At 41.6% G+C, this 12,303-nt stretch overlaps 1 protein-coding gene across 1 annotated transcript in view; it reads left to right on the top strand.

Annotated features, from left to right (window-relative positions):
- Positions 1-12,303, top strand: part of ARSB (arylsulfatase B) — a 111,397-nt gene that overhangs the window by 7,351 nt on the left and 91,743 nt on the right. Inside the window, exons 3-4 of the mRNA XM_054033085.1 lie at positions 513-703; positions 4,845-5,052. Coding sequence (XP_053889060.1) covers positions 513-703; positions 4,845-5,052 — 399 coding nt within the window. The remainder of the gene's footprint in view (positions 1-512; positions 704-4,844; positions 5,053-12,303) is intronic.

The raw sequence follows: 12,303 nt of genomic DNA, 5'->3' as shown, positions 1-12,303 counted from the left end.
ACAGTTCACATGGAAGGCATTCCTGTAATCTATCTATAAATGTAAACAGTATGATAATTCCAGTGTTCATAGTATCTATTTAGATATAAGCGTTCTGTACTAACAAATACAGTTTACAAAACCATAACTAAAAGTTATTCTAGTTAGCAACAGGCTCAGGACATGTGCATCATTTTAATGCTAGTATCTTTGATTTATATGCATGCCAATTTATATGTAAAGTTATTGAACTGCTCTTAACATTTTTCTGGGTTTGTATAATTGATACTTAGAATTGGATTTTGTGCTTTATTTTCAAATAAATACAAGATGAGAAATATTAAGGAATGTTGGACTGATTAGCCTTGTTTTTGAAAAAAAGTGAAACTCTGAAGGAATAATTTTTCTAAGTCACAAAGGACAGTTTGCCACTCAACTCACTTTGTGCCCTTTGAAAGTCTCCTGATATATTAGTTTATATATAGTAAATTATATGTTGGCTTGCTCACTTTGTCACCTTTTTCCTGTTCTAGGTTATCTTCTGGGAAGTGAAGATTATTATTCCCATGAACGTTGTGTGTTTATCAGTGCAAAGAATGCAACACGCTGTGCTCTTGATTTTCGAGATGGAGAAGAAGTTGCAGTTGGATTTGGAAACATGTATTCCACTAATGTATTTACGAAAAGAGCTGTAGATCTTATAGCCAACCATAAAACTGAGAAGGTACAGTAGACAGCTGTTGCTTTTTTGAGAACTTACTTTATAAGTGTTTTAATATTTTCATGCACTATTTGTTTATAAGACTTGAGCTTGCTTTGTAAACAATAGCTGATAAATATCTAGATACAGAGCTGCACTTAACTAAAAAGTTCAGCAAATAGAAATGGACAGTATTGCATTGACACTTGAATGTTCAAAGCCCTTATAGAGTAGAACCTCAGCATTCTGAACACCAGAGTTATGAACTGATCAGGTAACCTCATACCTCATTTGGAACTGGAAGTATGCAATCAGGCAGCAGCAGAGACAAAAAGAAAAGGCAAATACAGGACTGGTACTGTGTTAAATGTAAACTACTAAAAAAATACAGGGAAAGTTTAAAAAAAAAAGATTTGACAAGGTAAGGAAACTGTTTCTGAGCTTGTTTCATTTAAATTAAGATGGTTAAAAGCAGCATTTTTCTTCTGCATAGTAAAGTTTCAAAGCTGTATTAAGTCAATGTTCAGTTGTAAACTTTTGAAAGAACAACCATAATGTTTTGTTCAGAGTTATGAACGTTTGAGTTACGAACAACTTCCATTTCTGAGGTATTTGTAACTTTGAGTTTCTACTGTATTGTATAACGTGGTGCACATAATAGTTGAAAAGACTTCTACAGGAGATACACAGTGTAGGATGGAGCTGGATGTGAATGAAGAAGATCTTAATCATTGCGCAGAAAAATAATTAACAACATAGCTTTGTATATATAAAACTTCATATAAGGGACATTGTATAAATAATGTTCAAACTCACAAGCCAGGAATGTTTCCCTCATTAAAATCCATCTTCCTTATTAAGATGCAGTGTGCTAAATGTAAAATATCTTAACTTATATTATAAAAAGAAGCAAAGTTGAAGTTCTTAATTTAAAGGTCCCAGAAAAAATCCAGAATCTCTTTCACTCCTCTAATATAAAGACCTTAAACTATGACATAAACTTTTGAATTAAACACTGCAGTTCAGTTAATCCTCCACCCCCAAACTAACTTTTTTGTTGTTGTTAAAACTCACAAGATAGTACAAATGGACTACCTTGCTTTGGACAAGAACACAAAGAATGCTAGTATATGGGGCTAATTGACATATTTGTAACAAATGCATTATTTTGTTTTACTGCAATCTGACATATTACATTGTTAATTTACAAATGCACATACAAAAAGGGAAACTGCTAAGTGAAGGCATGACAATTTTCAAAACTGAAATGTGTTTAAGACTGAATTTTTTGGCAGAACTTCAGCCAAAGCAGTTCAGCTGTTTTCAAGAATGAGTCTAGGGGGAAAGTGTTTTGTTAGTACTAAAAAAACAGTATCTGGTGATTTTTCTTTGAGGAGTTCTCATGGCCCAATACTTGAAATTTGGCAGAAGGGGTGGACTTTGTCAGAGAAGTGCCTTTTGTCATCTTTGTGAACATCCACCCAAATTTTGGCCAATTTATAAACCCTTGAAAAATTTAGGTTTACACATGCTCAGTAGAGACTTGCTGGAGCTTCGCAGCTACATTGAACAGAAGAGTCTGACTGCAGTAGGCATGCTCAAGCCTGGGTTGAGCAGGACGTTCCCTGCAATGGCAGCGGAGGCACCAGAACTAAGAACAGGGAGCCTGTCTTTCCTGTGTTCTCAATGATGCCCCACCTTGTTCCTGCCTGTTAGGACCCAGGCAACATGGAGGAGGAAACTGCCTCATTCAGATGCAAAGGAGGGGACAAGAGCTGGGGAGGGGAGAGTTGATTGGAACTGGAGGCTGGCAAGGTGAATCGACTGGGATTGTCTGGCAGACTAGAGCTGGGGAGGGAGATGGGGAGGAAGAGGAGTCTAGGAGCCTGTGTGTGTGTAGTGGGGTGGGGGGACTGAGATGGGATGAGGAGACTGGAACTGGCTGGAAATTAGACTGGGAACCAGTGGGGTGTAACTGGAGGTGGGGAGGTAGATATGACAAGGAGCCAGAGAGCAAACTGGGACTGTTTGGGCAAAGAGACTGAGACAAGGATGCGGTGGGGGGGAGAAACACTGAGCTTGGATGAGGAGCTCTGGGAGTCAGGTGGTATAGGAAATGTGGGTAGGTGTGGGGAGAGAAACAGATTGGAAGAGGATCTTGGAAGGGGTGATTGGGACTGATTGGAGTCACAGAGAGAATGGACCCTTTAAAGGGAGATGGGGCTGGAGCAGCTGTGCCATTATTAATTATCTGCTTCCCAGCCTGAGAGGGTGATAGTTATTCTATAAGGTCCAGGTATCCATTACACTGAGAGAAATCATTCTGGGGGTTAGAATCACAGTGAGTGGGAAGGTTCTGAGCCAAGTTTTGTGGGAGGCTTGGTACCCCAGAGGAACCAGCTTGGGAACCCAGGGTTCTATCCTGGAGTAGAGAAACCACCGGGAGCAAGCAGGCTCCTATGGAAGGCTCTGAGTCAGGATCTGAGAATGGTATTCCAGGGGAACTAGCCTAAGGGCAGAGTATTCCATACCAGAGCAGGAAAAAAAACCCTCAAAGATTGCCCAGAAAAGAGCTGGGAACAGGGCCCAGAACATGAGCTGAAGAGACATCCCAAAGGGCAGAAGAACTTTTTTTTTTTTTTTTTTTTAATTTGTTTTTGATTTGGCTGGAAGATTAAGCTATGTATCCAGTACAGGCAGAGAACCTAGGAGACCCATCTCAGGGAAGGAAACTGAGGCAGAGAGTTGTAGCAGTGCCACCCTTCCCCAGCAGGGGGTGCCGTGAGGCAGCCACACCCTCTGACAGTTGGGCATGGTAATGGGAGCAGGGAGGGGGTGATTAGAACATGCTGGGATGAGAAGTCTGAGGGGTGGTGACTGGAACTGACTAGGTAAGGAGATTGGGACTGAGACGAGGAGCCAGGGGTGAGAAAAGGAAAGAACTGGCCCAGTTTGGAGAGGATAGGGCAGAATAAGGGGGAATGGGCAGGAAAGTGTTAGTGCCAGTAATGGAACCCAAGGTTCCTGAGTTTTGCCATTTCTCTGCTGTCAGCAAATATCTGTGAAACCCACTGGCAAAGCATGTGTCTTATTCCCCTCTAGTGCTGGTCCACTTAGAAGGATAACAACCTATTATTGGTATCAATTACTCCATTAGCTCAAGGTGTAGAGGTCAGTATGGTGGATTTAAATGTTTTAATCCTGCTAATGACCCATGTGGGTGTCAATGTGATTCCACATTATGGAATTTGTATTCCTTTATTTTTAAAGCCTAGGAAATTACAAAAAAACTTTATTAAAAGAACAGTAAGATTGCAAAGCATGCAATTAAGTTAGGGTATGCCAGAATTAAGGTTGCCTGACACACCTTACTTAGGATCCCTTGTGTATATGCATTGTGATAGTCTTTTATTGTATGGTCATGTACTATTTCTGAGTTATTAGTTTGCAGAACTTGTACAAAGAATTTACCCTGAGGTAAGACTTAGAATACAATTTAGCTTGCCAATAACTAACAGAACCAATTGCAGGAAGACACTTAGTGGAATGAAATGGTCTGTCATTAGTTTAAAAATAAGAAACATAAAATCCCCACTCCCCAGTCATTGGTTTAAAAATAAGAAACATAAAAGCCCCACTGCCCATGGTGAGTTGGGCTCCTCATAAGCTCTGTAATAGGGATGTAAAAAGAAAATGCAATGGAGATTTTCATGACAAATGACACCATCACTAACCAGGATATTTTGCACATGAAATATGATTGTATTTTGTATAACGAATCTGGGATTCAGACTTTCTACCCAAATCCTGTTTACAACTTGCTATTTGATGACTTACAGATTTGTAAGACTTTGCTGTAGTAATAGAAACAGTATTGTATGTAGTTTGGTCTTGCTTTTGAAAAAAGGATAGGAAGCTAAGTTGAGTGGCAGGAAGATCATAAAATCAACTGGCTTTTCTACCATTAAAATGAAAATATACACTAATATTTCAGTGCCTTTCATAAAAATCTTTTCCAGAATTGTGTATATTTTATGCTTAGAGAAATCAGGAGGAAAACAAGACAATTGCTATATTAATTGGTTCATGTGATTGATTGATTTATTGCATTTAATGCTTGGATACTCTTCTCATCTAGCTTGCATACTGCTTTTTTCCTCCCCAGCCTCTGTTTCTCTACCTTGCTCTCCAGTCTGTCCATGAGCCCCTTCAGGTCCCTGGGGAATACATGAAACCGTACGCCTTCATCAAAGATGAGAAGAGACGTCATTATGCGGGAATGGTGTCCATTATGGATGAAGCTGTAGGAAATGTCACTGCAGCCCTGAAGAGATACGGGCTTTGGGACAACACAGTTCTCATCTTCTCTACTGGTAAGACTGTTTAGTCAAATACATTCAATGAGTCACCTGAATATAAGCTGAAGAGAGACACATCTAACCACTAAGTGATCCATTTCAGAACAGATTTTAAATGTACAGGAGCTATAAAAATAAAACAAACTTTTCCTAAAAGAGAATAAATTTATTTTTCCCTCTTAAACATAAATAAACAATTTTGAGGGAGTGTTCCTGAAAACTAAGGATTAATACCATTGTCTAGAACAGGGGTCTCAAACTCAAATGACCACGAGGGCTGCATGAGGACTAGTGCATTGACACCCACCCCTTGCTGCCCCTGGCCCCGCCCCCACTCCACCCCTTCCATGAGGCCCCACCCCTGCCCCGCCTCTTCCCTGCCCCCATTCCAACCCCTTCCCCGAAGTCCTCACCCCAACTCTGCCCCCTCCCTGCCCCCCGGGGGTGCAGGAGAGGTGCAGGGTGCGGCAGGGAGTTGAGGTGCAGGAGATGTGCAGGGGGTTCAGGGCAGGGTGCAGGAGGTGTGCAGGGTACGGCAAGGGGCTCAGGACAGGGAATTGGGGTGTGTGGTGCAGGAGGGGTAAGGGGTGCAGCAGGGAGTGCAGAGGGCTCAGGGCAGGGAGTTGGGGTGCAGGAGGGGTGAGGGGTGTGGCAGGGGGCTCAGGGCAGGGTGTGCAGGGAGTTGGGGTGAGGGATGCAGCAGGGGGTTGGGATGCAGGGTGTGGCAGGGGGCTCCAGACAGGGGGTTGGGGTGCAGGAGGGGTGTGGGCTCTGGCCCAGCGCTGCTTACCTAGAGTGGCTCTGGGGTGGCAGCGCCACGCAAGGTGGCCAGGGCAGGCAGGCTGCCTGCCCTGGCCCTGCTCCGCTCCAGGAAGCAGCTGGAGGCCTGGGGGGCAGATGGCGCCATGTGCTGCTCTTGCTGCTCCTCCAGGTACCTCCCCCAAAGCTCCCATTGGCTGCGGTTCCCGGCCAATGGGAGCTGCAGGGAGCGCTGCCTGGAAGCAAGAGCACGGAGCCCTCTACTCCCCCACCCCTGCCCTGTCCGGGGCTGCAGGGCCATAGTTCCAGCCGCTTCAGGGAGTGGTGCGGGGCTTACGGCACCACAGGGTAGGCAGAGGGGCAGGCAGGCGGGGCGGGGGGGGGGGGCATGGGGAGCTTGGCAGGCCGCACGAAAGAACCCCACGGGCCGTGTGTTTGAGACTCCTGGTCTAGAACCATATGCAATGCAGAAAGGCAGTATACAAACTTACTGAGAGCCTTGTGTGAAGTGCTGGGAGTCTTCAGTTTCCTTCAAGGAGGTTCACGGGTTGTAATTACATAAAATTCACTTGCTTTTAAGATTACAGTACCTCTCAGGATTGAGCCTTTATTCACAGAGCTCTGCCAATTCACCTCAGTCCTGACTTATAGTGCCCATTTTTCCAGGCACTATTCAAACTGTCCCTTTTAATATGTGATACAAACAAACATCCAGCAGGGACTTGAGTACACCGGGTAGTGACAGATGCCCTGTGACATAACTGCCTGAACAATTTGTGTGGCCTCACGGTCACAAACACATACCAAGCTGTTATCTTTCACCAAGGTATGTATTTATTCTTTTCTTACAAAAAGAACAAGAGTACTTGTAGCACTTTAGAGACTAACAAATTTATTAGAGCATAAGCTTTCGTGGGCTACAGCCCACTTCTTCAGATGCATATAGAGTGGAACACATATTGAGGAGATATATATATACAAACACATACAGAAATCTCCTCAATATCTGTTCCACTCTATATGCATCCGAAGAAGTGGGCTGTAGCCCACGAAAGCTTATGCTCTAATAAATTTGTTAGTCTCTAAAGTGCCACAAGTACTCTTAGTCTGTATCCGCAAAAAGAACAACACGGCTGCTACTCTGAAACCTTTTCTTACAAAGTAACACAGTGTAATGCAGGCTTAGAGCAAGGGAAGGCTTCCCTGCAGCCCTCACTCCTCAGCCCGGGTTCACCTGCTGAACTTTCTTCTGAGTTCCCCCTTGCTTCCTCTTCCTTCCACTTATATCCTTCCAATTACATCCTTAGTCCAGTGTTTACCACCCAGGTGCTCATAGTCCCCCAACAGAAAGTGTAAAATTGGCTTCAATTAAGCCTGCACTCTTCCCAGTGCTGCAGCAAACTCAGTGACCAAGGTGTCACCACTAGTATCCTATCACAAATTGGTTGAGACCAAACATCTGTATTTAATTATATATACTCTTTGGCTTGACTGAAATATTACTTTGGGCCCTTAACCTCCTGAAGCAAATTTCCACTAATAAAACCAGCTTTGATACTTGCTGATGGATTCTTAATCTTATCAGATTTAGATTGAAAGCTCTTCAGGGCAAGAACTGTCTTCTACTGTATATATGTTTAGCACACTGGGGACCCAATCTTGTTTAAAACTTCTAGGCTACTACTCTAATACCGTAATAGATTTTTTTTATATATATAAAAAGTACAGTCTCCCTTACGTCTGAACTGAATGGAACTGAATTTAGCTGAAATCTAGAAGTCTTCATAGGATTCAGGGGAATAATGCAATGTCCTGCATCCTTCAAAATGTTTTTCCCCCTCCTCGCTTTGTCTGATTTGGGAGTGGGAATAGCCCTTCAAAGCTTCCAACCTTTACTATACTCAGGTTTTACTTAATATGGTTTTGCTTGGGAGTAGGGCAGGAATTCCTGAACATCTCACTTTGTATTCAATTTGTATGAAATATTTTGAATTTAACAGCTCTGTTGCACAGCTTTGAGGCCAAAATCTGCCTACTCATTGAGATTGTATTCATATTCCGATCCCAGTTCAAATTAGGCCTGATACCTGTACTATGTAAACATCTTTGTTCTGGGAGGAACCCCCATTATAAGATGTATTCATATTTGGAACTTCATATAAGCAAAGCTATATGGAATCCGATATCAATACTTACTGCATATGGTAAAATTGCACCCTCCACTCGTGACCCTATTACAGCTATTTTCAGTATAATTTTTTCAGTAGATTATGGACTAATACTAAAGACATCTGAGCTAGAAACATAGTATCAAGTATCAGAGGAGTAGCCCTGTTAGTCTGAATCTGTAAAAAGCAACAGAGGGTCCTGTGGCACCTTTGAGACTAACAGAAGTATTGGGAGCATAAGCTTTCATGGGTAAGAACCTCACTTCTTCAGATGCAAGACATCTGAAGTCTTGCATCTGAAGAAGTGAGGTTCTTACCCACGAAAGCTTATGCTCCCAATACTTCTGTTAGAAACATAGTAGTTACACTTAAACTAAGTTTTCAATCAGTTAGCTTGTGCTTTATAAACTCTAGTATTTTTCTTACTGTCGCAGTATATTTTTAATGACAGCTATCTAAATAATCGACTACAGATATGTTTAGACAAGTGTCGGGCTGTCAGGAGAAGCCCAAGTCATAGTCTTATCCAATGGGACTTGAACTGTATTGACAATTTAAACTGCCAGAAATGGAACTTAATTATTTGAAACCCAAGGAAATTGGGCCTAGATCAGGCAAATCATAGGATATTTATTCATTTTTTCCAGTCTTCTTATGTCACTTCACACAGCTATTCTCTATAGTAAAACATTGCATGCATTAAAGGCACAGCTTCCAAAAAACACATGTTGAAACTATTAAATCTATTCAGCTTCTTTGTATAACACTTAAAAAAAATCTTTAAGTGAGATCTTTGAAAAGACCATAGGAAAGTGTTTGAAAAGAGAAGCCCAAAGTCATGCAGCTTGGTGTCATATGGGGACTTTGTGCTGTTGTATCCTTGCAGGTTATTTACACAGTTTCAATCTCAAAGGTGCTCCCCATAACTGGGAGTGTAGATGCCTATTTGCAGCTATAACATTGGTAAAGGTAGATGTTTAACAGGGGGGGGAAATGGAAGCCCAGAATTAAGGAGGGGGTGAGCCCCACAAGCAGAGTGGAGCTGACTTGAATTTAATTATGGAGCTTAAACTCCTGCTACACCCAAAATCTCAGTTCCCATCCCAACTTCCCCTCAATGCTTTCTCCAGTGTAAGGCATGCTCTCCCTTACAAGTCCCAGCCTGCTCAATCTTTCACGTTCTGCAGCTTACCTCCCAGTAAGAGATCCCTTTCCTTCCTGATCTTTCTCACTTTACTTATCTTCTGAATTTACACCTTCTCTTCATCCCCCAAAGACTTGACTTCTCAGGGGAGTCCATCTCATTATCCTCCTTACTGATGGACTAGGGGCTTAAACCATAGACCCTCTTTTCCCCTTCCCTCCCCCCACCCCAGTCCAGGGCAAGGGACAGATCCTCCATAGCACTGGGAATTCCATCCAAGATGCCTCTTCTCTTGCTGCAGAGATTGATTTTACTGACTCGCTTCCCAATTTTCTCTGACATTGGCTAATCTGCTCTGGGTTCCTCACAACCTGAAGAATTTAAGTAGCGCTTGGGACAGAGAATATAATAGCAATTGGACAGCCAGATATATAAAAATTGGGCCTGTCTTGCCATAGTCAAAATGTAAAGGTGATAACCTGGGGCATTGAAATTGGTGAGGGAGGAGAGAGTAAGGAGTCTTAAGATGGTGATTACAGCCCAGATGAACATCAATTTTGTCCACATTTCCCATTTTAACTGGAAATTCCTGAAGTCCCTTCTTCAAGGAGGTTCACGGGCTGTAATTACATAAATATAGTAAAGCCCACATTTGGATATCTAGCCCACATTTGGATATCTGCCCCTCATTGCTACAAATCCCAGCACAAAATTTGGTATTGATACTGTTCCCTAATGGTTTGCTGCAGTTAGCTATGCTGATTTGTGTTACTGCTACAAATGTACATTTTCCCTATTGTTGACTCTTTTAATTATGGACTCTAATATAAAGAACACTTTCACTGGAGTCTCACTGAATTATTACAGAAGTTGATTTAATCTTCACTCCCAAAGAGAATAGTAGAGAGTTCAATAAAAATTCTTTCTATTCCATCCTCTTTTTGTATGATATGGCCTAACCAGAATTCCCTTGAAAACATGCCAGTTGGCAAATGGAACTACTGCACATTTTAAAAGGACCTTGTAAAATTTATATAGGGACTCCAGATCCTCTTTAAAGTGGTCTAATGGAAACCTCAGGCCAGAAATGAAGTAATCTGACCATTAATACAGTCTGTCTCCCTACATGCATCACGTAAGTCCACACTTCTGCTGTCTTACTATTGTTTTTTTTTTGTACAGATGAACTTTTTGCACAAGTAAATAGGCAAGAGTAAGCCAGTGAACTAGTGTTACCCAGCATTATTTTATAATACAAGCGTTCCACAGTTGCTTTGTTAGTCTGAAACCAGAAACAAATGAGCTAACTATTAATTATTAAATGATTAAAATATCAGAAGTAAAGTGATCAAGAACTACCAAGTGGTTAGAAAATTATACTGATATATCATGCAGTAAACTTGGTTTTACAGAGCATCATACATACTCTGCTTCCTTAATGAAATGGGTAGTGTCAGTGAAATGACTGTGTGCAAACAAAGCAGATATTATGTATGCAGCAATAACTCTCTGACAGCCTTGGGCATTAGAACAAACGTAGTTGAAAAGAACAGGACATTGGGGTTACTCCCTTTTGAAAAGTGCCAGGGAGTCTAGCTTTCAATAAATTGAAGGGGACCTCCTTTAAAATCATAAATAAAGGATGTAATCTCCATTAGTTCAGCAGTCTTCTATCTCAGTAGTCCAAGTCTTGTTTTGGAACGTGGACCATGACTACAGGTGAGAATGCTACAAGTTGAAATCAGGCATCACTCTGTGTAGCACATATAACAACTTGGATGGAAACTTGCCAGCACTATAGCAAGCTAGTCTCATTGAGTTCGGCATCCGTTATTTTTTCATTAAAACAGAAGTTATTTAACCTTAAACTTTATCCTAAATGATAAGATGGTCATAATTGCTAAAACAAAACCATAACTTTCCCTTAGAGCCCTGCATGGGACTACTGTACAGCCCTGCAGCAGGACTGGGATCACATGGGTTCCAGAGGATCCGCTGCCATAATAGCAGGAGAGAGATTAAAGAATAGTCCTGTGTAGGGCTCTACTTGTTCCCTCCCTCTCCTTCATCTCTAAACTCTCTCATTTTGGAAATTGTTGCAGTATCTGTTAGTTACCACAAGAGAGTCCTGTAAGACGTAATGTACTGCTTTTCCTTTCAAAACTTAGTTTACATAGCTAAAAGAAAACCAACGTGTTATAAAACTTAGCAGAGCATGTGACAGACTATTATTTTCCCTCTAAAGATGATCTGATATCATTTTACATGTGATTGATAAAGTTAAGGGCAAACCCCCCCCCCCTTAACTATTCTTGGTTTTTTGATACTTTGAAAGACTACATTGCTTATATGAACATTAGAAATCTGTAAATGGTGTTTGAGGATTAGTATAGTTGCAGCTGTACAGAATTGATTAGCATGACTATATTTAAAGTTTCACTAAACACTATTTTGTGCATATCTGACTTCAAAAGGCTTCTCACATACCAAAATAAAAAAATCCCAGTAAAACTCCCCAATTAGTTTAGCAATATAAAAGTATATAGAAAAGCAATCGCATGATACAACAATTAGCTGTTTTAAAACCCTGGCCATACTAAAACTTTTAAAATGTGTTTTTTCCATCTTAGCACAGATAAATAATATATGGAGATATCCTATCTCCTAGAACTGGAAGGGACCCCGAAAGGTCATAGAGTCCAGCCCCCTGCCTTCACTAGCAGGACCAAGTACTGATTTTGCCCCAGATCCCTAAGTGGCCCCCTCAAGGATTGAACTCACAACCCTGGGTTTAGCAGGCCAATGCTCAAACCACTGAGCTATCCCTCCACCCTTATTGATTAAATGTTTAGTGCGTTTGTGTCCATACTATTTTTTTTAACAACCGTGGCTTAGCCATTTTTAAATTAAATATTTGTACCTGCTCAGTGCTCAAATTGGGGCTTATGAGATGAGGAAGAGAAGTGAGAAAGCTGCTAATAGGCCCTGTGGACCCACCTTGGGTCATAAGCAGCATGAAGACACCTTCTGTAACTACCCATTCCCCAATATCTAATTGACCTTGAAAATTCTTCTGTCCTTTCTCATCCATTTTCCCTTCTAGCCTAGCATCTCACTCTTGTTCTGTGAGCTCTCCCATTAAATTCTCTTTTGCCAGGCTGACGTTTTGCTACAGATTAGGTTGGGAACTACAGT

The sequence above is a fragment of the Malaclemys terrapin genome, chromosome 6 (genome assembly GCF_027887155.1).
Source record: "Malaclemys terrapin pileata isolate rMalTer1 chromosome 6, rMalTer1.hap1, whole genome shotgun sequence".
Classification (NCBI taxonomy): domain Eukaryota; kingdom Metazoa; phylum Chordata; order Testudines; family Emydidae; genus Malaclemys; species Malaclemys terrapin.
The sequence above is the reverse complement of the archived record's forward strand: the minus strand, read 5'-3'. Positions and strand labels throughout refer to the sequence as shown.